General features: G+C 34.4%; 2 protein-coding genes across 5 annotated transcripts in view; one reads left to right on the forward strand and one right to left on the reverse strand.

Annotated features, from left to right (window-relative positions):
- The window catches only part of Son (SON DNA and RNA binding protein), a 31,896-nt gene extending 14,964 nt beyond the window's left edge, over window positions 1–16,932 (forward strand). Inside the window, exons 5-13 of one of the 4 annotated variants that reach the window (XR_007347746.1) lie at window positions 275–421; window positions 632–820; window positions 7,519–7,629; window positions 8,875–8,991; window positions 12,435–12,514; window positions 13,142–13,289; window positions 15,072–15,143; window positions 15,255–15,370; window positions 15,815–16,932. Coding sequence is in view for 3 of the 4 variants with exons in the window: in XM_015478708.2 (XP_015334194.1) it covers window positions 275–421; window positions 632–820; window positions 7,519–7,629; window positions 8,875–8,991; window positions 13,142–13,289; window positions 15,072–15,143; window positions 15,255–15,370; window positions 15,868–16,026 (1,059 nt within the window). In the remaining variant the exon portion in view is untranslated. Of the gene's footprint in view, window positions 1–274; window positions 422–631; window positions 821–921; window positions 1,731–7,518; window positions 7,630–8,874; window positions 8,992–12,434; window positions 12,515–13,141; window positions 13,290–15,071; window positions 15,144–15,254; window positions 15,371–15,814 lie in introns of those variants that run through there. The other 3 variants (XM_015478709.2, XM_015478708.2, XM_015478710.2) reach the window with 3 other exon arrangements.
- Window positions 16,933–17,293: 361 nt separating this feature from the next.
- Donson (DNA replication fork stabilization factor DONSON) lies at window positions 17,294–25,484 on the reverse strand. Its single transcript, XM_015478716.2, has 10 exons — window positions 25,424–25,484; window positions 24,714–24,794; window positions 23,640–23,843; window positions 22,547–22,725; window positions 21,473–21,651; window positions 20,675–20,753; window positions 20,458–20,562; window positions 19,824–20,022; window positions 18,268–18,480; window positions 17,294–17,784 (listed from the first exon to the last, which is right to left on the reverse strand). Exons 2-10 carry the CDS (start codon window positions 24,765–24,767, stop codon window positions 17,647–17,649), a joined length of 1,350 nt encoding a protein of 449 aa, XP_015334202.1. The 5' UTR covers window positions 24,768–24,794; window positions 25,424–25,484; the 3' UTR covers window positions 17,294–17,646.

The following is a 25,484-nucleotide window of genomic DNA, read 5'->3' on the forward strand; positions in this document are numbered from 1 at the left end:
TTTTTTTTTTTTTTTTTTTTTTTTTTTGTTGTATTCCCCAGACAGTGCCCAGTACAGTGCTCTGCACATAGTAGGTGCTCAATAAATGTTGTTGACTGACTGACCAGCCAGAGTCTGTTTAAGTAGCTAATAAGTTAAATTACCTTTTTATAACCAGTCACTAATTTGTTTACCTTTGAAAGTTGACTTTATGTGGTTTTGATTTTTCTTAAAAATTGCATGTTATTCTACATAAACCATAAGGTTTATCTTTTGTTTGTTTTTACTTTTAAAGAAATGCAAACAGATTGCACAGAGTAAAGAAGATGATGATGTAATAGTGAATAAACCTCATGTTTCGGATGAAGAGGAAGAAGAACCTCCTTTTTATCATCATCCCTTTAAACTCAGTGAACCCAAGCCCATTTTTTTCAATCTGAATGTGAGTATTAGCGCTTATATAGATTGAAATGGCACAACTTATGGATGATAAATGCGCATGGCGTTTATTAATTTTTTATTAAAATACTGTGGGAGAATAATGAACAAAACCATGTCCTCCCAGAGTAAACATTTCCTCCAGATTATGGTGAAATTCTTAGAAACCACTTCGTGTTTTATTGGGTTTTAATTAAGAAACATTATTTTTTAGATTGCTGCAGCAAAGCCAACTCCTCCAAAAAGTCAGGTAACACTGACAAAAGAATTCCCTGTGTCATCTGGATCTCAGCATCGAAAAAAGGAAGCAGATAGTGTTTATGGAGAGTGGGTTCCTGTAGAGAAGAATGGTGAAGAAAACAAAGATGATGATAATGTTTTCAGCAGCAATTTGCCCTCAGAGGTAAGTAAGAGGAATATTACATGTTTTTCCTTTTTTATACCTGAATCTGTCATTTTATTGTTATTTTATATCTGATTTGGATTCTGTTTCACTCTTCTTAGGGCCGGGTTAAACGGCAGGGCCGGGTTAAACGACAGATGAAACAACCCGCAGCTTCTCATTTGACAGTAACTCGATGCAATTCACTTTGTGGAACCAAGCCACAAAGTGAAAAGCATCGAAGTGCAGAGAACAGTGTTATCACATCCCTACCCAACATTGGGCCCTCCTTGCACTTGTGGGAAGGTAGCCCAAGGTACAACTATTTAGCTTCCCGTTTTGCTTCAAGGCTATATAGCTCTAGATTTTGGTGGTAGCAAATTTATTGGGTGGAGGGATTGAGTGGAGAAAGGCAGATCCTCAGGTTCAACACAAGAACTGGATTGGAAAAGGTCATTGTAGGTTGATAAGAACATCTTGGGTACATAGCCCATTGCCCTTAAGTGATGGTTTCTTATTTCTCTGGGTTGTTTGTCAGATAGCCTTTAATTTTCATAATTTTCCCCTTCCCTGTGCTACCTTGGCCCTTTGGAATTCTTGTGTTTAACCTAATGTTCAGCCTTGGTACTCTGTTCCCTTCTCCTTCCCCTCTTTGCTACTATTAAAAGTTGGAGAAGTGGAATTCACACTTTGAAATTTCCACAAGGCTATAGTTGTATCTTGTCAAAATGACGCAATAACAATGCCAAGTGTCAAAACAACCCCATTAAAATGCCGCCTGATTAAATAATGTGCTGCTAATTATAGTGCACATGAAAACAGCAAGACTGTATATATATGTAAATATATATATATATATCTGTATCTTTGTATGTATCTCTGTATCTGTACCTTTGCTGTATCTTTTAATAAACAGTTTACTTTTATTTAACTTGTTGTGCAAGATCACGCTTGGGGGATCTGGGAGGGTGGAGACTTATTAGGGGAGGTGGGAATTTTAAGTGATACAATAGACTAGTTGTCATCACCTCTTGCCCTTGGTTTCCAAAGCCTGGACATTTGTCCAAGGACTGAACTAGATATCTTATGCCCTTACGGACATTTTCTTGCAGTCTGGAATATGTGGATCTGAGACCAATTCATTTCAGGTTCCCTACATTGGCCATATCTCATCATCTTCCAGTAAACACTTCCAGTTCTCCAAATATATCCTGTTTATAAAATTAGAAATTAAACAGAACCCAAATCAGAAGCTTTTTGCTAGCAGTATCTTTTTTCTCCTGAGCTATTCACAGGCGACATTTTCACTGTGTTTTTTTGACCTGCGGCATTTTGAAAGTGAACAAAGTTCTGTACAGTGAGTGGGACATGATAACTAGCCAGTGCAACTTACAGTCAAAGGTGATGGTCTATGACCACAATGAATTCACCAACTGAAGCAAGTTATGACATCACTAGGGAGGAGAGGGATAGCTGGTTTGGACAATATTTTCATGAAACCAGTTAAGTTAGCTCAGTTGTCAATCCCCAGATTACGCTACGTGCACATCTCAAGAAGAAAAGGTCAGTTGACATTTGCAGCCGACTTAATCTTGTGTAGCTTGAGTGTAAACCATGATAAAGAAGGTTGTTCAGACTTAACTTCAAAATCCCGATATGAATGCTTTTAGAAATTAATTAATTACAGATTAAACAGTTGGAAGAAACATAGCTAGGGAGATTCTTTATGAGAGAAAAATTTTCCAGTGGAGTGAAGACCTATAAATACTGCAAATTTCCAAGAAATTTTCCTGAGAAGATAAGTGACCTTAACGTTTTTACTTACTTCAGTTGAACTTTTGGAAAGTGTTTTAAAGTAAAATCTTGATTACACTTCTTTCTGCCAAGAGAATGCGTGTGTGTATACTCATTTTCAGTTTTAACATTACAAAGTGAAGCCATAGCTTTGTCTCTCAAAAGAATTGTCAGATTTTAATTAAAGGTTCAGGAGAATTACTGTGTTGACAGAAAAAGGAATCCTTTATTGAAACAAGGAAAGAAGGTTCTTTTCAGAGGGCCAAATGAAGGAAGTACAAGATACCTCTTGTGGAACACAACTATTTGATGCCAGAATGCTAAGCTACTTAGAAGATTAGAACCAAAGAATATGCAGGTTAACTTTAATTCTAAACAAAATGCCAAAGTTTTAGTGAGAAAATGGTCAGGGTTTTGTTTTGCTTTCAAATCTGCACTTAGCAATAATGTTAAATACCCAGAGGAAATGTTCACTTGTAATATTAAAAGAAAGTGCTTTTAAATGGTCAGCTTTCAATCAAACCTTTTCATTTTAATAAATATAAATGGAGTTTGTGGTTCTTTAATCTTGACCATGAAACATTGTTAGTCAAAGATCACAGATTTTTATCTTCATAAGGGTTAAATTATCTTTGCTATAATATAATCATAATCCCACCAATTGTCTTGCATGGGAGTCCTTTTTGACATGAATGAATCACCCTAAATAATATCTTAAGGAAAAACAACTCATCACACTGTGTGTCCTTCTGCCGTAGCATCATCTTACCATCAGGCAGCAGCATTTTCAGTAAAGAGTAACTTAAGAATTTTTACCATATTTGGTTTATAAATAATGAAATTAAAAAGGTTGTAAAATTATTTAAAAAATAGTCCTCAAAGGCACTAATTCTTGGTAATAAAGTTAGCAAAAGGCTTATTGGTTACAAGATTTAAATCTCTCTGACATCAGTATAAATGGAGTAATAACTACATTCATAACCAATAGTATGGAGTTTTTGTGTATTTAATATCAATTATAAATGTTTTAGGGGCCCAATTCAAATGATTGCTTGGATGTTAACATGTTTGTGTCAAGCAATATGCTAGGTTTGTATTATTGAATCCTGTGTCCCTATGAAAATATTATTCAAATTTAGAAGCTCTCCATTTACAAAGTTTAGGAAAGTTCACTTCTTGGAGTAAAATGAACATTGGGATTGGAAATTAGATACAGGTTCTAATGCTGGTACTGTACAGCCTTGTTACTTATTTCTCCCTAGAGTCTCCTTGGCTTTTTGTGCTGTATTTATGAACCATTTAAAATAGGTTTATCTAAAATTTGTTGTCCCCTTACAATTTACTTATATTAATCTAAGATTCATAATAAAAGGACTTATAATTCACATTTTAAACCAATCAAATACAATAATGGGGGACATTCTGTATTTCATGTGGCTTTTTGAAGTTGTCATTGTTATGTATGAACATGTGTATTAATAATTTTTACTAAATGTATTTGATTTTTATAAGGCCAGATGCTTTCTTTTTAGTTGTTTCTTTAAATTTTTCCTTTTAAGCCTTGTTTTAATTTAGAATCTGCAAATTACCTGTGTAGAAGACATTTTTCTTGGAGGAGTTATTTTTTTTTTTTTTTTACATGACTTATCCCATCCTAAGACTAATACTTCTTTTTTTATCCTTTTATTGACATTTTACAAAATTCTTTTTGAAGTTACTTGTTCTGTTTACGGGAAACAGTTGGGTTAACAAGTAAATTAATCTAGAAGGATATTTTAATGAATGAAGATATAAAAAATAAAATGTACACTTTATAAAAGGGTATAAAATTTGTATCACATGTGCCTTTTGCATAGTATGTTACGTTACATGGGATACTTGTGTGGATTTTAGAAGTAGAGATCTGCTTTCTTGTTGATTTTAAAATTGTGTAGTTTTTTAACATGAGAATTAAAATTCTGGACATTTTATATAGATATTTTAGCTTTTAGAACAGGTCCTAGTAAAAAGGAAATTAAAATTTCCTCCATTGTAATACCCACAGTATTATTACACAGTCATTTTTATACGTTAGTAGCAGGCTACTCTATAATTTATCAGTGGAAACATAAGGCTTGTAGATGACAATCTGATTAATAGTATTCTAAAAATTAAAATTCTCTTTTTCTCAACTAAATGAGAAAAAGCATTGGTATCTTTCTCATGTTACCTGTTTTTGAAAAATATTAAAGAATGCTTAAGATTCTAAAGCTTCATTTTCCAACATAGTAGTCACCAGTCACTGAAAAAGTCAATTTTCTAGTCACGCTACCAACTTTTCTGGTGGTCCACAGCTATCACTGGAGAAAGTTTTGTTGGACTGTACTGCTGTTGAGACTAGCTGTGGTATTTTATGAGTGTTTTAATATTGCTAAACACAATTTGCTTTGTTCTTGAGTGTTAATGCTTTGGGGATTATAAAATTGGCTTTTTACGCATTATTGTATAACCTGATTTTCCTTTGAAAAGCTGGAAACATGCTTTTGGGACCCTCAAAAGGTTAAGATAATCTGGAGTCATTCTATTTGCAGCATAATTTTCACATTTAAAAATATAAATATAGAATATTTAAAGTACTACTTAAGAATAAATGATTGATATGAACTTAGGAAGCCTGTTGATGAATAGACCTATTGATGGATTGTCCTACCTTACAAAAGAAAAAAAGAGTTGAACTTTATAAACTAAAGTAAATTTGAAGTAAACATCAGGGTTCCTATATTAAGATTCCATTCATAGAGGGATTTGAATTTAATATGAAATATTAATGATACAAATTTTCATTCTGGGGGTAAATGATGAACTATTTAGGTTACTTCTTACCATAAAGGCTAAAAAGACAACATATGAACATCTAAAATATCTCTAGCAGGATGACTCACAGGTATATTCATTTGTGTTCCACTTGGAGAAAATTAGTTTCCTTCTAGAAAAGTGTTCTCAGAGCCATCTAAATGTACTTTTATGGCTAATTTATAGTTAGGGCTTATGGGTTGGGATAATGGGTAGACACATTTTTCCTGATATCTTCAGATTTTATTTATCCAGAATAAATATTTCTTATTTATATCTAAGTACCCTAACACTTACATTTATAGGTTGCTGTGAAAACCAAAGTCTGGGGAGATTAATTAGACAGTACTTGTATCATTTGGTGGTCCTTCAAAAATTACCTTGATAATTCTTCAGCATTTTAGGAGACATCTAAATGTAGGCCTATTGGACATAAATCTTGTCTTGAAATATCTGTATACCCACTTAAAATCCAAGGAATCACATAAAACATTTGAATACTAGGAATTAAATTACCTACAGCAGAAATGAAACATGAACATAGTACATTTCTTAGTTTTTCAGTCTAACTTTGCTTAATTTATTTAGGCCTTAGAAATACTTCCATTTGTGTGGATAAATTACTTAGTTGATTAAGCACTTAGGATCTTTCATTCAAGAAAACAGTTTATAGAACAGTCTAATTAAGAATTACAGAATGAATTCAATTTAATTTGCACTTAATTCTAAGAAGGAATTATATTGGGGAATTTACGCATTGTGGAAGAAAAACTTGATTTGGCTAAAGGAATCTTAGGTATTTCAGCAAGAAAACTAAGAATGATGGTGTGATAAAGGGTTCTGAAGATAGGAAAAGGAACATTACTAAATCCTAATGCATGAATTATATTCTCAGTCATAATAGCCTTCTGTACTATATAGAGCTCATTTTTAAGAGTTATTTCATACACAATACATTATCAAACTAAGGTAGTTCTAATTAATAAAAATCCTTAGCTGTTATTGAGTTCCTTATATTTGTCATATCCTAATCACATCAAAACCTTCACGAGTCACACAAGCATTTTACAAAAAGAATTTTCTTGGTGAAATAACTAGAAAATATCGATTGGTTAAAGATGTTAAAAGAAAAATAAAGAATTAGTTGATACAAATCAACTTGTGCTCCTAATTTTAGATAAAAACCATGAAATAATAGGTTAAACTTTATACAAATCTGACATATTGAGAATTTGCTGTAAGAATTACCCTTTTTAAAATACAAAAATTATCCCTTAAGTTTTTTTTTCTTTTGATTTTTTTTTTTTTTGTTTGTGTCTGTGGTGGCCCCTGCTGGTAATCGAACCCAGGGTCTTGTGCATGAATAGGCAAGTACTCTACCAATGAGCTACACCCCAGCCCTAGTGTAAGGTTTTAAAAGCTGGAATATAACCTTTGATGAGAATGAGAATCTTGTTTAATCATTGATGTTATGGACTTCCACAAAAGTATTTTAACTTTGGTAATGTATGTAAACTGCAAACTTAAAAAGACTTATTTATATACTGAATGTATTTTTTGAAGAAATTCAGTTCTTAATACCAAACTCTATTTGTGCATACCTGCGGGAAGGTGAACGATGTGCTGCTTGAAGGAGCCATCATTGACGTCATAATGGTTTTCCACTTGCTTATTCCAAGAACTTCACTTTGCTATTATTTTCTTCATTTATTGCTATTATGCCAATACTCAGGGTCAAATGAGAACTACTACAGACTATAAAATTTGTAATAGCTCAAAATAGCCTCTGAATAAATAATAAGAGTTTAAGCTCTTAATGGAACTCTCTGTAAATCAGGGTAATATTTTAGAAATGTAGATATTAGAGAAAATACAGCTGAAGTTATTCAGATTTGGTGTTGGGTTCTGCTGCATCTGATAGTTTTAAACGTAATATTCTTTCCAAATTTACTTTTTTTGAGTCTTCTTACTTATAACAAGATTACTAGTATGTAAGAATATTTTTTGACATGTAGTAATTAAAGATAGGAACATTTATTATAATTTAGGGGGCTTTGGTAATTTGAGATAATTATCTATGTTTTCTTTCTTAGCCTGTGGACATCTCTACAGCAATGAGCGAACGGGCACTTGCTCAGAAAAGACTCAGTGAGAATGCATTTGACCTTGAAGCCATGAGCATGTTAAATCGAGCTCAAGAACGGGTATGTAGAAGTTTTAATGTAAATGAGAATTTCACAAAAAATAGATGAGTTGTGATAAAATCATAAATTGTGATGAAGCATTGATTATTAAGCTGATTTATTTTGAATGAAAGTGATTTAAAGCCTGATTGTTCAGTAAATGTTTATTGTATACTATAGTTAGTGAACAAAATAGAAAAAATTCCTATATATATAAAAATATATATAGCTATATAAAAATAGCTAAATGCCCACAGTAGCCCTACGAATGTGTATTTGTTACTATTAGTTTACGTGTTTCACCTGAGGAAATGGTTAAAGAGTGGTTAAGTGATACCCAAGATTACACAAAACAGTAGTTGGAGGACTGGGATTCAAACTCAGAGAATTTGAATGCAGTCTTTGCTTTTTACAATGGATAACTTTTCCATTCTTTTAACTTTCTATGTAAATTTATATAGAACAGTGTACACTGTTAGGAAATGGTGTTTCTGACAATACCAGGTGTGCAGTACGTTTAATTTGAATGAAAGCTTTTATCACAATAATGGTGATTAATGTTATAGTCCATACATTTTTTTTTTTTTTTTTTTTACCAGGGATTGAACTCAGGTACTCAACCACTGAGCCACATCCCCACCTCTATTTTTTATTTTATTTAGAGAGAGGGTCTCACCAAGTTGCTGCTAAGGCAGTCTTTGAACTTTCAATCCTCCTGTCTTAGCCTTCAGAGTTCTTGGGACTATAAGTGTGTGCCACCCCACACTCCACAGCCATCCTCCCCGACGCCTGACTAATCCATAGTTTTTTAAGGAATTTGTTAATGTATCTGAGTACACAATTTCCTGTACTTATTAATCTTAAGCATGTGTCATGAACTTAGTTCTGGATTGTATTATCTCAAAGGAAGTGATTAAATGTTCAGGTGATCATGACATTTATTAGAATACATCTTTATGCAGTAGGTAAAAAGGGAGGGCAGGGAGCCTTTGCAATATGAAGTCTTAACGTTTTTCATGTAACTGATAATTTAAGTTTCAGTTAAATATATCTCATTCTATAAAACTGCTGCTGTGGGAGATTTAGGAAAACATTTAAATTTAAATATGCATCATTTCAGTATATTTTAAAAGTACAAAATTTTTTAGTCTATTATTTATCCCTTAAAGGAAGTAAATCATTTTTCTTTCGTGAATTAAATTATTGTCAGTAGCATTTTAATTATATAAATAATTTTACTTAAATAAGGCGGCTTCTTTTCTTCAGATTGATGCCTGGGCTCAGCTGAACTCTATTCCTGGACAGTTCACCGGAAGTACAGGAGTACAGGTTCTAACACAAGAACAGTTGGCCAATACTGGTGCCCAAGCCTGGATTAAAAAGGTACACAACATATGCACATACAAAAGTGTTGCTGTACAAACTTAAAAATTTTTAACTGTTTTATTAAAAATACATGAAGAGGTCAGTGACTCTAACCAAAGTTCCTGAGTAAATTTGCTATGTGTATATACTCCAGGATGGATGCTGAAGATGGACCGGAATCATGAGACAATGGCAAATGTATAAATATGGCTCAAGAGCCACTCAGTTTATATCCTAAGGTTATTTTTTATTTATTTATTTTTGGTGCTGCTGCTGGTTTTGGTGGGGGTGGTTTTATTTTAACTTGTTTTGAATGCTAACTGTATCTGGTATTGTTCAGAACATCCCACAATTTCCGTTGGACTACTAACCTAATCATTTCAAAGCAGTGGTTCTCAAAATTTTTATTTATCATGGGATACTTTATTACAGGTTTATTTTTTTGTGGATCAGTGCCCCCAAGAACCCTCTACTACCCTAATGTTCCATTCCTCTATTCCTCTGTCCTTGCCTTCTCATTTAGTGCCTGCGCCCTCTTATAAGATCCCTTGGCTCCTTACTCCTCACACGTGTTGTGACTTCCAGCCTCAGGTCCCTATGTGGTGGTCCATTGTTAGTTATAGCAAGTGGTTGGGAGGCCCTAGTATTAGCACTGCATGTGGTGAACTTGCCATGGGACTGGAAGGTGGGGGAGGATGGCTGGAGTGTGGGGTGGGCAGTGTTGAAGGGTGGGAATGGGGGTGGGATGGGGATGTAGATTACTATCTGTGGACCACCATTTAGGCCCTGATGGCCTCTGGTGATCCACAGGCTTAATTTGAGAACCGCTGATTTCATGAAAAAACAGGATATTATACCTAAAATCAAGGGAGAGGACGGACACCTTGTGCTTCGAAGATGTAGGTGCACCTGGTCTCAGATTCCTGCAGTGAGGTGTGAACTCCACCTACGGCTGCCTCATTGTTGGGGGAGTCTTAGGTGGTTAAAAAGGGCTTTTTGAAGAAATGTATTCTGGTGAAGGGTTGTGGTTTGGTTTGATGGGTGATGAGAAATTTGTTTCAGGAGTACTGGCAGTATAGCAGTGCTGAAACTGGGAGGCTGCGTGTACTAATGGATTGGGAAGGTTTCTTTATCCTGCTGTATTCCTGACTCCTTGTGTGATCGTGGGCAAGTAATATTTTGGAATTTCAAAGTCTCCCAAGTGTCAAATGGAGACAGGTCCTTTACAACCTCAAAGAAGAGTAATCAGTAATGTGATGGGTACATATTATAGAGAATTGCAATGGCTGCCACTCATGGATGAGCTGAGTTTGCAGAAAATGAGATAATAGTTGCTTTGGATATTATAACATTTCTAGTTTTGGTAACACATTCTCTGTTAATGCTCTTATTAACAAATTAATATAAGACATATCCTTATTTGGCCTGTTTTTTTTGAAGACAGTTGCACTAATTATACAATGAGTACATACTCAGATCCATTAAAAAAAATTAATGGGGGGGCGGTTGGTGTTGAAAAAAAGTGATAATCTAGCAAAATATTCTAGTTTGGATTAACTTTATATACTAATATTTTATATTACTTAGTGGGAAGAATTATAAATGTACATCTGTTTGTTTTCCATCTTCTTTTTTTGGTGATGCTGGGTATATAACATAGGTCCTTGTCAAGCATGCTGAGCACAAGATCTACCACTGAGCTATACCTCAGTCTGGATTCTTTAGTATTTAGTCTTGAAGCTCAGTGCTCAGTAATTCAGGAAATTAGATATGAAGCTTAGAGGTGTTTAGGCACATAATGAACAGTCATGTACAGTGCTAGGTAGAAACTTATGAATGTGCTTCAGTTGCAAAATTTTGGTCTTCGTTTGTATAATGATGGGCTCGTGCTGCTCCCTGTTAGTTTACATCTAAATATCATGTTAAGTAACCTTTAGAAAGTGAATCATTTAACTGATTAAAATTCGCTCCATATAAATCTTCTTTAAAAAAAAAAATATATATATATATATATTTTGGTATTATCAGTGTTGCAGATAGGACAGATTTTTAAACATATAAAATGTTTAGGAGAACCTTTAAAATATACTTTGGGAAGGAAATCATTTTAATGAATTATAATGGTAAAGATGTATAAAGACCCAAGCTTTAAATATTATAGGAAAAAGCAATACATCCTGGAAAATGTCTGTGTAAAATTAAAGAACATTTGCTTACTATCAATTAAGGAGAGAGTATTTTATAAAAATGGGGCAGAACATTTAGAAGTCATAGGGCAAATGAAAATTTAAGTTTTCTATCTCAAATACTGTCTACTCATTAAATGTTGAAATGTTCCGAAAACCTGTCTAAGTAATCATTTAACTTCTCTTATTTTAGGGTAGGCCATCACTCTCATGTGTTAAAAATAAAAACCCCAGGGAATGTCAACGTTCTGTGTTTTTAGTTTGTTGCTGTATTATTTTAGATTAAGAGGAAAGTTTTATAAGTGTTCTCAATTATTAAAAGATTTAAAATGGTAATTGATTTATAAGAAACTATTTTCTGAAATGAAATTATTTGGATATGGACTTGATAAATATTGTGGGACTCAGATAAATCAGATTTTTTTTTTAGTGAACTGCATATACCCTGGGTAAAGGAAACAAATGAAGATATTAGAAAATGGAAACAGTTGGAGACTGGGGTCATTTGGGGATTTATATTGTACTCTGTCTGCACAGTTGCCCTTTTTTTTAGGAGTGTTTCCTGGAAAAGAGGGGCAGATGAACCTGGAAGTAAGTAAAAGCCATTCTAGGTGTGTAGCATCAAGGCAGTTGATACCAAGCATCAGCTAACTTTTCTCTTTATACATCTACACTGCATGGCCTGCACCAAATAAGGAACTGAACCAGGGGTATGTTTTTACCTCCACAGCTGCCTCCTTCCATCAGAGCACCTTGTTGAACTTAATGTCTATTCACATATCATTGGCATGTTTCCTAGTATTTAATTATAAAGCTGGGAAACAAAGATTATACAGTTTTATTACTGTGTAAAAACCCAGTTATGGTACATTTTCTAGTAACTTATCAATGTAGGAAAGGATAATGCATACTATTTTCTGAGCTACCAATGTTTTTGACTCCTGTTGATTAAGATTTTTGCTATTTCCTGTAGAGCATTAACCTAAAATTTAATCACAAGGGAAAATAAAACATGATTTGGAAATGTTTCCAAATCTTTTAAAAAATGGCCATACAGATCCATAGATTTCAGTATTGTTGATGCCCATTAAAAAGAGGCATTGACTGTTTCTTACCATGATTGACCATGCTAATGTATATAGTTGTGCATCTTAGGACATTAAGTGGTTTGCTGCTTTGATGGAAATTATGGTTCAGTGGGTTGGATACAAGAGAGATGATTGTTCACAGAATAACCTGTGAACTTTCACCCCTCTGTATGGAAACTTGTTTCAGGGCCAAATCCTTGTAGCTGTCTTCTTGCCCCGGTCAGTGCCAGCCGTACTATTCACAACACTGCTGCTACCGAGGCCTAGGTATGTAAACATTTAAGGAGTTTTTTAAAAGTTTTTAACATCAAGCTAGGTTTTAAAAGAATTCAAATACATTTTGGTATGCTTACAGGGTAGTTTATGTGGTGTAAATTTTAAAGAGTTATTTTGTTTCTTAGGGATTTTCTAAGTAAAAAATATTTATACTTGCTTTATAGTAGAATGGGGAAGAAAACTTTGGATGACAACAGTATGCTTCTTCAGTTTTCAAACTATTTCTAAACAATTTCTGGGCTTTATTCATAAAATAGGTACACCTGGGACAATTATTATTATTGACTGTTTTAACATTGCCTTCTTTTTATTTTACAAGCTAAGAAGAGATACCAGTGAAGCTAAATAGTGGACGAAAACAGGAGTGTTCTATTTTTTTTTTGGAGGGGGGCTGAGGGGCCATTGTTTTAAAATTGCCATTTGACTTTCAAAATACTATTGTTAATGTGAAAATAATTAGAACACATATACTACAATATATATAAGTACAGAAGCATTTAATTGCTATAACAGATCTAGAAGTAAAATAAGATTTCTCTTTTTAGAAAGTTGCCAGTGTGTCTGTAGTCAAGTTCTAATTGTAAAATGGGGACATTTTACCTTTCTTTCTTTGGATAGGATCAGTTCTTAAGAGCAGCCCCGGTAACTGGAGGAATGGGAGCCGTTTTGATGAGAAAAATGGGCTGGAGAGAAGGAGAAGGATTAGGAAAAAACAAAGAAGGAAATAAGGAACCTATCCTAGTTGATTTTAAGACAGACCGAAAAGGTAATAAGTTTTCTTTTGAAATGTTTATTATATCTCTTTTAACATTTTAGGGTTTCATCTTCTGTACATTTATTGTGGTCTTAGTATTCTGAATTAGTGGCATCTCTTCCTGTGTAATGCACAGCTGTTTTGCAGAAACAAACAACTTTAGCTAATCTATATGTAGATGGAGACAGTGGTTTGAACTTTGAAAGGCAGTTTTCATCAATGCTAGTTGAAATATAAAATTTTCATGTTTCTAATTTTTGACTATAAATTTAAGTAGATGTCATTATGTATTCTTTTGACAGGGACTATTTATTTACCTTCATTTCTAAGAACTGATTTTTTTCTTTCTCAAATATTTAACATTTTTTCCTTATTTGATAGTCTTTTGTCTATAAACTGTTTTTGCTTTTCCTTTTTTTCACACTTGGTCGTAAAGTTGTTGGCTGGAGAACAGTAAATCAACTATTGACAACAGTGTTATTACCTCTTCATATTAACTTGTGTTGGTGCACATTGGAAGTTACAATATTCTTTTTTTTAAAATATTTTTTATTAGTTCTTTAGGTGGACACAATATCCATATTTTATTTTTATGTGGTGCTGAGAATCAAACCCAGTGTCTCACGCATGCTAGGAGAGTACGCTTCCGCTTGAGTCACATCCCCAGCCCCACAATATTCTGATATGAAGCAGTTGAGTGAGGTCTATATGGCCTGCTAGTATACTCAGAAAATGTCACTTAGTATCTTTAAACAGTTTTCTTGCCTGGGAATGTGTTCTGAGTGGAATCACCAGTGGCTGTTAGCTCAGCATAGCTTGTTTAGGCCCGATTTTTACAGAAGTGAAATGTTTTTTGTTTCTGTAGTTGAGCAATAACGTGGCGTTAATAAGTTTACTTGTGTTGATGAATTTGGGAACAGAATGCTTGTGTACCAAGTATGCACTGCATGATCCCAGGAAGTATTCTCCTTAGAATTGTACATGATTTGGGTATAAGTTTGCAGAAAGGACAGGTTTTTGGATGATAAAATAATATACTGGCATATAATTAGCAAAGGGAGTGATTGAAGTTTCCAGTAAAATATGTGAAAACTCATTTATAAATCCCTCGAGACAGTATCTTTTTCTGGAACAGATTCTTAACAGCATTATTTTGATTGTTTTTGTGGTACTGGGGATTGAACACAAGGCCTTACACTTGCTAGGGAAATGGTATACCATTGAACCTACACCCCTAGTCATTTATATTTTGAGAAAGGGTCTTGCTAACTTGTCCAGGCTGACCTCCACCTTACAATCTTCCTGCCTCAGCCTCCTGAGTATCTGGGACTACAGGCATGTGCCACTACACCCAGCTAACACATTGTTTTTAAGACAGGAAGTTATAAGATCATTTGGAAAAATAGCTAGTATTGCATAAACTGGAGATGTTTATTTTATCAACATATGGTAAACAAATGGTATTTAATTTGTATATTTGTTTACACACTAGATTCTTATACTATATAAACATGTTCCAAGATCATATATGATTTTAAAATTATAAATGTTGGAGCTGGGTTGTGGCTCAGTGGTAGAGTGTTTCCCTAGGGTGTGTGAGGCATTAGGTTCGATCCCTGGCACCATTGTGTCCATCTACAACTTAAAAGAAAGATTGAATGAATCAGTTGAATATTTTACTTGAAAACATTGAGGTTCAGGCTTAAATACTGGGAGTTTTTCTCTATTATCCTTGAAAGTGATGCTTTTGAAATTGATTTAGTGAAAATTGGCTTTTTTTTTTTTTTTTTAAAGGTCTTGTTGCAGTAGGAGAAAGAGCACAAAAGAGGTCTGGGAATTTCTCTGCTGCAATGAAAGATCTGTCAGGTGAGAGCACATTTTTGAATTTCCATCTTGCTCCACCTAAATCTTGAATCATAATTTGTTACAAAAGATATGGGAAATAATTTAGAACTGGTTGTTTTTTTTTCTTTGCAGGCAAACATCCTGTATCTGCCTTGATGGAAATTTGTAATAAGAGAAGGTGGCAACCACCTGAATTTCTCTTGGTCCATGATAGTGGCCCTGATCATCGCAAACATTTTCTCTTTAGGGTAAATATGAATTTCTGCACTAATTGAATATGTTATTATTTTGGTGACTTAAAAGTTAAGAGGGTAATATGATAATATTATTAATCTGTGGGTTGGGGGTGTATGTGTGTGGGTAGATTGGTTGGATTTTTTGAAAGATTGGGCAGAATCTGGTAAACAAGTTGTTCATATTTTCTAGTGGAATGTGGGAAGTTAATCTAGTACTTTTATCAGGTTGTTGGGTTTTTAAGTTGGAAAACTGCTCTTAACTTGCAGTCCCTTTTTGCAAATCATTTGGCTTTTTCTGGGCTGACATTAATTTAATGTACATAGCGGCTGAGATTAATTTACATAGTATGGGTTTTATATTTTTGTAAATTATTTTTCTAGCATTTAGTGAAAAAATACAAAGCTAATAGATATTAAAGTTTGATGCTGTTCTTATTGTATGTTTTTCTTGAATAGGTATTGAGAAATGGAAGCCCTTACCAGCCCAATTGTATGTTTTTCTTGAATAGGTATTGATAAATGGAAGCGCTTACCAGCCCAGCTTTGCCAGCCCTAATAAGAAGCATGCTAAAGCCACAGCAGCTACTGTGGTTCTTCAAGCAATGGGCCTTGTACCAAAGGACCTCATGGCTAATGCCACTTGCTTCAGGAGTGCCTCACGTAGATAGATTGAGGTTTTATATTAATCATTTCAGATAATTTTACTCTGCATCACAATGTATTTCCTCTTTAATGTTGTAAATATTTGGCAATTTAAGACATTGTGTAAAAAGCAATCTGTACAAACATCTCCAGGCTTTGATTTTTGTACCATGGAAATTGTATTTAACCATACAGGGTTTTGGTATGTTTATATTGTTTACCTTAGTGATGTATTTGTTTAAGTGGCTAACATCCAAACAATTGTTTGAAGGCATCAGTAATCTTCAGTGTGGAATGTTAAATAACGCTTTTATACTGTATTTTGTACTATGATGTAACTCCCTTCCTTATGGCTAGGCTGCTGTAACACTTGCCTGTAATCAGTGAAGGGCTGTGCACCTTGTACTATTTCTCAATGGGTTCTGCTGGACAGATACTGGGCCAGTGTTATTGAGGTAATCAAGCAAGATCTGTTCCACAGGGCTAATGCCACCATCTCCCCTTAAAATTTTGTAGAGGTTATAAAAAGAAAGTGGTATGTTGTGTGATGATCAGCACTAAGTCCTGCATTCCCATTTAAGCCACTTGGGTCATAAGAAGGGGTGTCAAAATGAAGTCTGATTAGAATTTACTGCAGAGGCCAAGTACATTTAGTATGGCTTGAGTTGTGATATAGTTTTACTTTGATGTGCATTTTGAATTTCAGCTACACCTAGATAGACGTAAATTGATAATTAAAATGCTGTAACCAACTTATCTAATAAAATTGGCAACCAGCCACTATTTTGTTGACTATGAGAAAGTTTAAATTTATGTTAATTTTTAGGGTCTGATAGAATATTTCATGTGTATTACAGTGGTATTCATATGCTATGTCTCTAAACTTTATTTTCAAAAGCTCAAGGCCCAAATACAAACTTCTCTGGAATAAATGTGGTGTTTTATTTTCTGGATTATGAAGTGAACACATCTTCACTAATACTATTTCTTTACCCAGTGCCTTTGATCTCCAACCATGTTTATATGAAAATACTTTTACACACATGCATATACACACAACACATGCACACAAAAGAAAATGAAATGCTACTTTGTCATAATAGGCATACGATTAGAATATCCTTTTAAAACTTGATATATCAACTACCAGTAGGAAATATATCAGGTAGGTACATCACCAACCAGCTCCACATATTGCCTATGTTTATTTTCTACCATTTTTAATAAAACAAGTCTGTTAATCTTAGGAAAATTACTAAAGTAATATTTTTGCCCTGACACCATTAGTCACAATGCCATGAAATAACTGTCAATTTTAATTGTTTTCTACTCAGTGTACAGTTGGGACTATAGCAATATAAAATTCTCAAATTATTTGAGGTTTTTAAAAAATGCATCGTCTTCATACCTCAAAATCTAGTTTCAAAACAGTAAAAGGAAAATGATTTAAAGCCTTAATGCTATTCCTCAGTGCATGTAATAAAAGTTAATATAGAAAGTTAATGTTCATAAACACTTGAACATCTTTAAGTATATTCATTTCTTTAACTTCCAAAATGAACTTTAAAGCCAAAGGTATAAGAATCTTGAATTTCCTTGCTTTTTTTTTTTTTCCTCAAAGATTCCTTTTAGGCTTACTTTGGTGCTCAGGATCTCCAATTACACATGTAGTCATTCATTTCCACTTTCCGTAAAGATGATTTCCCCAGTAATGGTATTTGACTAAGTTGCTCCAGAGTCTTAGGGTGCAACCCACAGTTAGTAAGCTCCTTATGAACAACTTCCTGTGGAAATAATGTATATGTCGTTAAAAAGCACGTTTTCTCTGAAACTTGATTTTAAATAATTACCATGAGAATTTTGACAGATGGCCCATTTGTGTAATTAATCGTATATACAGAAGTCAATCCTAAGAATTTGTATACAGTAATAAAGTCTTAAAATATTAAATGTTATTTTTATAGGAAAATATGGTTAAGTAAATACCCATAGTAAAAATGTTTACATTAAACTACTAAAGAATCTGCACTATTAACCTTTGAGTCAGAGCAATGGTAAAACTCATCTTCAAGTTCTTAGTCATCATTAGTAGCCTAAATTCAAAAAATTTACCCACAAAAATTACATGTAGACATGATTTTTCCTTTTTGCAATTCTTAATTAGCAGTCTCACAACTTTAAACAAATTCAGCTCACTATAAATTATTTCCTTCAGTTAGAGGAAATTACCTATAATGAAAATGGTCTGTTGATAGGGGTGTACTTACTTTATCCAGTATTTTTTCCAGTGGCAGGCGGATATTGAATACAGCTGTTGGCTCATGTGGATATAGTCCTGCAGAGAATGACCCACTCTGTGATGATTTGAGTAGCATGGTCATAGAGTGTAGAGCATGAGGCATGATTGGACCTGTAATCTCCATACTAAATTGATCTTTGTATCCAGAAAGAGCTTGTGTCTTTACATTAATACTTCGTGCCTTCATAAGAAAAAAAAGGGAAATTACGATCACCATCTCTCAAGCATTTGTTCCTTAGAAGTGCACTCAAAACATTTTCATTTGGGGTTTCTTCTCTAATAATTATGGAAAATAATTTTCAAGACATCAATACATTATTATGAGTAAAAATGTTTAGTAAATTTTCAGTATCTCCAGTATCCTCTGTATGAGATTTCCAATACATTTTTTTTCATATAGCATTTTATCTAATTATTTACTTATTGACAATATAGAATACTGGGGAAAATCAATTCTATTGCTGTTAAGAGAATATATATTTCAATACAGATATACATTTTTTTTTTTCATTTAACCAATGATCCAGTTTCTGAGATCTATGACATGACATTCTTGACTATGTCTTTGCCTTGGTGAATAAATGAGATTACCTGTCCTTAAATGGCAAGAAAGGAGACTAAGGGAGTGGGGTTGTGGCTCACTGGTAGAGCCCTTGCTTAGCATGTGCGAGGCACTGGGTTCGACTCTCAGCACCACGTATAAATAAAGGTTCATCAACAACTAATAAAATATTTTTTTTTTAAAAAAAGGTTAAAACCAAAATGTGTTTACTATCAATTATACTTTATTCATTAAAAGTTTTCATATAATTCAAGTAAAATCAATGTCATAAATTTTCAGGTATTTCTTTGATATATATAACTGTTATATCAAAGACTTTTTTACAGGGAGAAAAACAAAACACATGTTAAGTACAACACTGCTAGGAGTTATTTTTTAAAGACAAAGAATTTATCATATTGGAGCTGGGCACAGTGGCACATGCCTGTAATCCCAGCAACTCAGGAGGCTGAGACAAGAGAAAGTCCTGAGTTCAAAGGCAGCCTCAGCAACAGTTAGGCACTAAGCAACTCGGTGAGAACCTGTCTCTAAATAAAATACAAAATAGGGCTGGGAGTGTGGTTCAGTGGTTGAGTACTCCTGAGACTGGCTGAGGCAGAAGGATCACGAGTTCAAAGCCAGCCTCAGCAGAAGCAAGGTGCTAAGCAACTCAGACCTTGTCTCTAAATAAAACACAAAATAGGGCTGAGGATGTGGCTCAATGGCCCTAGAGTTAAGTCCCTGGTACCCACTCATCCCCCGCAAAAAGTATGACAGTAGGGCTGTGATTGTGCCTCAGTGGTAGAGAGTTTGCCTAGCATGTATGAAGAACGGGGTTTGCTCCTTAGCACCAGATAGCAATAAATAAAGGTACTGTGTTCATCTACAATTTAAACAATTTTAAAAAGAATCGTATCTTCAAAAAGTTCCTCTTAGAAGGTAGGTTATAGGAATTCGTGAAGTGTATAATTTCTTTTAATTACCTTAAGCATTTGCATTGTGGCACCTCGGAAAGCTACAGGGGATAAAAGGGTTGGTGGAAGTCCTGCCTGTGCACCTGAGGTAGCAACTAAACTCTTGCAGTTGATCAAAAAGTTCAGCAGTGTAAAGGTGTTGATTCCTTTCACCAACACAACAGACTCAGGTCTGTGGTCCATTTGCACTTCGTGTTTCTCTTTACGGCTGAAGATGACAATCAAGGAAATTACAAAAGCAAATCCCACACCAATGGGAAAATAGTTACCTTCATTCTTAATCACCTGTGACCCATTTTCCCAAACAAAATGAGAACGTTACCACTTCCTCTTCACTGCTTTCATAAGTTTGAAATCCACTTAACGTTGGCCACTTCAATTTGCTAGAAACTGGTAACTGATAAAAACTGAATTCATTCTCTAGTCAAAAACTTCTCCCACATACTTAGCCAACATGAAATGTTTTCACTTAAAAATCATTTAATAGTTCAGAGTTTATTGATATCTAAGGTCCTGTGTCTTAATGTCATAATGGAGAGTTAGATTTAATATGATCTAAAGATAACTTAAAATTAGTTATTTTAAACTCCCAATGTTAAACTGCTCATAATTTAGTAAAAATTAGTTGTAATTAAAAGGATACAGCTTGATAGAGTGTATATCTGGCTTTTTAATTTTATCTTGTACACCCATCTCTTCCAGCCAAGAAAAACTCTCTTCTTCATCTTCATCACTTATTGCTTGCTCCCTATGAAATTGCTACAGTTAGAGTTCCTTATTTAACAAACCTGTTACTTTTACAAATCTATGTCACTAACCCATAGTCACTGGACTATGTAAAACTTATTGTAATCACATACTCCCCAAGTCCCATGCTTGTTCCATGAGCTTTCTTCTTTTGGTCATTTTCTTCTATTAAAGGCAAAGAAAATTCAATACCTGTATGAAAAAAACAAGTCAGTTTCTTCAAACTTTGACAGTAGTCCACAACACACAGACATATGCACACATGTCCTTGAAACAAAAGGCTCAGAAAACAATGTTACTACATGTGATACTTTTTCATAAGTTATACTGTGTTACAGTTCACTTTTTAAGTGTTGATTAAATCTACTAAACAGATCTCATGATTACTGATAGGCTGACCAGTTTAAAAATGAAGTTATTGAGATGGTGGAATGAGATGGACATCATTACCCTAAGTACATGTAGGAAGATACGAATGGTGAGACTCTGTGTACAACTGGAGATATGAAAAATTGTGCTCTTTTTGTGTACTATGAATTGAAATGCATTCTGCTATCATATATAACAAATCAGAATAAATTAATAAATTTTTTAAAAATGAAGTTTTTCAGGAGGTAGATAATTTAAATGTAGTATGAAAGAATTTCTAGAAGAGTATATTAAGATGGTAACTTTGTGGCCCAATTGTGCTAAAGTTTTACTTAGGAGATTAGAGAAGGGTACACTATTAACTCAAAGTTATGTGAAATGGACAGCTTATTCAATTGCGGGAAAAAAAATGTTTCTTCAAATAATACTAGTAATTAAATGTTAAAGAAATTCAAATTGTAGCTTTTAAAATTTTATATATATAAATTTTTACTATATATTAAGTGCAGTATAGTATCCCTACTGCAAATCTAAACTTTTACCTTCATTTTTCATAGCTTCTCTTAAACCTCTAGTTGTAGGAGATATTAGAGCTGTTACCACATTACTTCCTGCGAATCCTGCTGCTCGGAACAGCACAGTAAACTGATAGGTACAAACGTAGAAATAGGGGCAAAGTTTTGTCTTCAGCAGGTTATACAGAGAAGTAAAGCTCACAGACCTATAAAGCAAAAGAATTTTCCTTAGATATTATTAAAACATTTACTTAAATGTTTAAGGTTTTGTATAGTTTGGTCTGACACCTTGCTTAAAACAAATGTTTTAGTTTCTGGTTTGAAATTTTGCAGTTAGGTACAATTTGGTTTTAAAAAACTAGAATTAAGGGGCTGGGGTTGGGGCTCAGAGGTAGAGTGCTTGCCTTGCACACATGAGGCAATGGTTTCAATCCTCAGCTCCACTTAAAATAAATAAGTAAAATAAAGGTACTGTGTTCATGTTCAATGAAGAAAAATTAAAGACTGAAATAACAGGAACTCACGGATAACTTCTTAATACTTTAATAGTGTTTATCACTTAAATGCTACCCTTTTTCTTAACAAAACTTAATTGAGCTGTCATGCATACCTATAATTCCAGAACTTGGGAGATTGAGGCAGGAGGATCTCAAGGCCAGCCTCAGCAACTTTGTGATATCCTGTCAAAGAATAAAAAGGGCTGGCGGGTGGGAGTGTAACTCAGTGACAGAGCACTCCTGGGTCCAACCCCTACTACCAGACCAAAAACAAAAAAATAACCTTAATTGATTGATAACTAGCTGTTAAGTTTCTCTTAGCAACTTATGCTAATGAGAAGAGCAGCAGCCACTGATAAGTAACATTAAATAATTATTCCTGTCTGTATTTATTGTATGTATGTATGTATATATATATATATATATTTTCATATTTTGATAAAGAGTGATAAGAGCTAAAAGAAGCAAACAGTTTAAATGTTTGGTTATTAAAATTCAGGGCAGTGAGATCCTTCTACCAGTCTATATTTCCATAAGGAAAGGATACTGCTAAAATAAAAATTCACCACTGAATTGCACAAGTTTTGTTTTGAACTAATCTTACCAGTCACTCATTAAACTGTGTTGCATTGTTTCATCATTTGACCAAGGAATTGTCTTTCCAGCCATTTTTCTATCAGCTCCAATACGAGGGAAGAGTGGTAGCCAAGACAAGGCCGGGTGGAGCCAATAGATAAGGCTCTGCTGGAAGGCACAACGGAGCTCAGTGGAGAGTTTAGGATCCTAAAATCCAGAAGGGATAGTGCATCACTTTTGACCCATGAGAAGTACAGAATTTCACCAGAGACAATGTGTATCAAACATTTAATCTACGAAGTTTGATTGCTTTTTATGGAAAAGCATTACTGTTACAGGGGCTGAAATATAGTTTATCTTTGGCAAACCTTTCTGTCGAGCAATTAGTCTGCTAAACATATCAGAAGGAACACACAAATAACACAGATGGCAACATTCTCCTGTTTCTACTACCCTTAAAAACAAAAACTGTATTTTCTTTCATAAGCAGGAGAAGTATGTTTGTATAGAGAGCACTATGCTATACATAATCCCTGTACCCCACAGAAACACTTTCAAAAATAGTCAGTGTACACTGGTAATGCATATGACAATCCTCCTGATTTATTGAAACAGATATACAAAGTTTTAAGTAATTCTTTTTAACTTAGTTTGAGTTGATGAGCTGCTTCGAAGCAATAAAATTGTATTTCTCTAGAACCACTCTAGAACTCTAAATTTACAATAGACCATTACCTAGGTAGTGATATCAGTGCATATCTAAAAAGACTATATATTCTATACAAGAAAACCAGTAAAATCCACTGCTCTTGTAACCTAGTCAATTGCTTTTCATTTCCTTTTATTTTCTCTCCAAAAAAAGCATTAGAAAAGAATGGTTTGATGCCTCTACCACTGATTAATTCTCAGGACAGGTTTCTCTATTTAATGGGCTATTATACAATCTCTCAAAAATGTGTATGAAAGCACCATTTGGAAGGTACAAAATTCCCCAACTCTTTTTATCTTTAGATATCAGAAGAAAAACTTAATGGGAAGAAATCTCTCTGATATTTTACAGAAGCATTTTTAAAATACTTTATTGGCTACTTTAAAACAAAGTTATTTTATTTCAGAATTACCTTTATACTCTGAGGCAAAGTAACTTCTGTTGCTCTACAATGCTGAACAAGACCTTGAGCCTCCTCTTGTGCTTTCAGATGATCTGCCCAGGTAAAGGGTTGAGAAGAGGTGACAAGGAGTCGGGTTTTAATACTCCAGTCCACAGGTAACTCAGTATTTTCTGAGAATGGAGTATCCAATTCAGAGAAAGATATGTGTGAAGCCTTTTAAAAGAAAATGAAAACACAAAAATCTGTAGAGTTTCAAGAAAAACTCTTTAATCTAAATATTTTATTAATTAACATATCTACAGTCTCTGAATAGCAAAATTATATAAACTGTATACTAAATATCATTAAAAATACACTACATACTGAAAAATTCTGGAAGGTGCTATATTGACCTATTAATAGTAGTTTTCTCTAAGAAACAAAAATGTGTTGTTGGAATGGAACTTATTTCATTTTTTAGTTTTTACTAAAAAGAACACTTATATGGTACTACAGATGTTGCTATCAAAGTAGAAATCTTCCCAATGTCTGATAAAGTACCTAAAGCCTTTGAATCTCTGGAACTTAGGCTAAGCTGCTCTTCCTGCAGGTAACTTTAGGTAGGTCCCTTAAAGGCCATATTTCAGAATCATTTTCTGATCTCAAAAATCTACCATTAACCTGTTTTGCGGTCTTTTCAAGTCAACATTATCTACAGTACAAGAATTCTTGTAGATAAGGTATTGTGTGGAGGTAACCAGAGGATTTGTTTGAAGATTTAGTAAAGGATCAAGTTGAATTAGTAGCTTAGTATGGAGGGGTTCCTCTGAGTGATAAGCTCAAGAAAGAAGAGTGTTAAAAAACTGATGGGGGTAAAGGGCAACCAACAACTCTCATCCACTATGCCTACTTTAATTCTGGTGACCATTACAGCAATACTTACTATAACATACCAAGTCCTTTATCTTGGCTGATGCCATCTTTTTAACTCTGGTACAAAGATAATCACTTTCAAGTATCTCTGCAAAACTATTTTTCAAGCAAAATGCTTCTGAGGATGCATTTATAAAAACATACATTCTAATGATATTTAAAAAGTATTACCTGGGATAGTTCCGTAGCTGTTGTTCTTTCAGATAACGTCTCTTCCCATAGCATATCATTTTCTTGATTGGTATCTGAAAACTGAGGATAAGAAAATTGTCCTTTTAAAACTTAAATAATGCTAAAATTTGCTTTGAATGGGTACAGAGGCTCACCTGGCAAACCACCTTCTCAGTAAATGCCAGTGCACACAAATTTATATACACTCCATTCAATCCTATCAGTTTTTTCACTTTGGGTCTGAACTTTTAACATTAAAATTAATAGGGAAAAAGGCCAGTTTTGTGCATTTAATAACTGACATACAAACTTTAAGCTAAAAGACCCAAAAGGCTTCAGATTAAGACAAATGCTCGTGAATTCTTAACAGATTTATCCTCACTATTCCTCCATCCCGCGTAGTTTTGTGTGCGAGAGAAGCACCGTGCCGTCCAAGCTGCCCTCCAGGACCGGTTCTAAGGCTTTCTTGCGCTCTCTCGCAGTTTACCTCCACGCTGGAGCAGAGGCGCCGCACCTGGGGCAGCCTCCACAAACCCCGTCTTTCAAGAGCATCGGCCCCCGAGGCTCAGAGCACCCTCAGGCCACAGGCGACAGAAACTCTGCGCGCCCATTTCTCTGCCCCGAACGTTAGAACTTCCCATCCCTAATTCACAGCTGACCCCACCAGAAAAGATGACAGCCCCTCGCCTGGCAGGCACGGAGACACTCACCGAGCTCGGCGCCTCCGGGTGGCTGCGGGGCAGCCCGTCCGAGGCCTCCGCGGCGACCCGC

This window comes from Marmota marmota, unplaced genomic scaffold, assembly GCF_001458135.2.
Source record: "Marmota marmota marmota unplaced genomic scaffold, marMar, whole genome shotgun sequence".
NCBI lineage: Eukaryota > Metazoa > Chordata > Mammalia > Rodentia > Sciuridae > Marmota > Marmota marmota.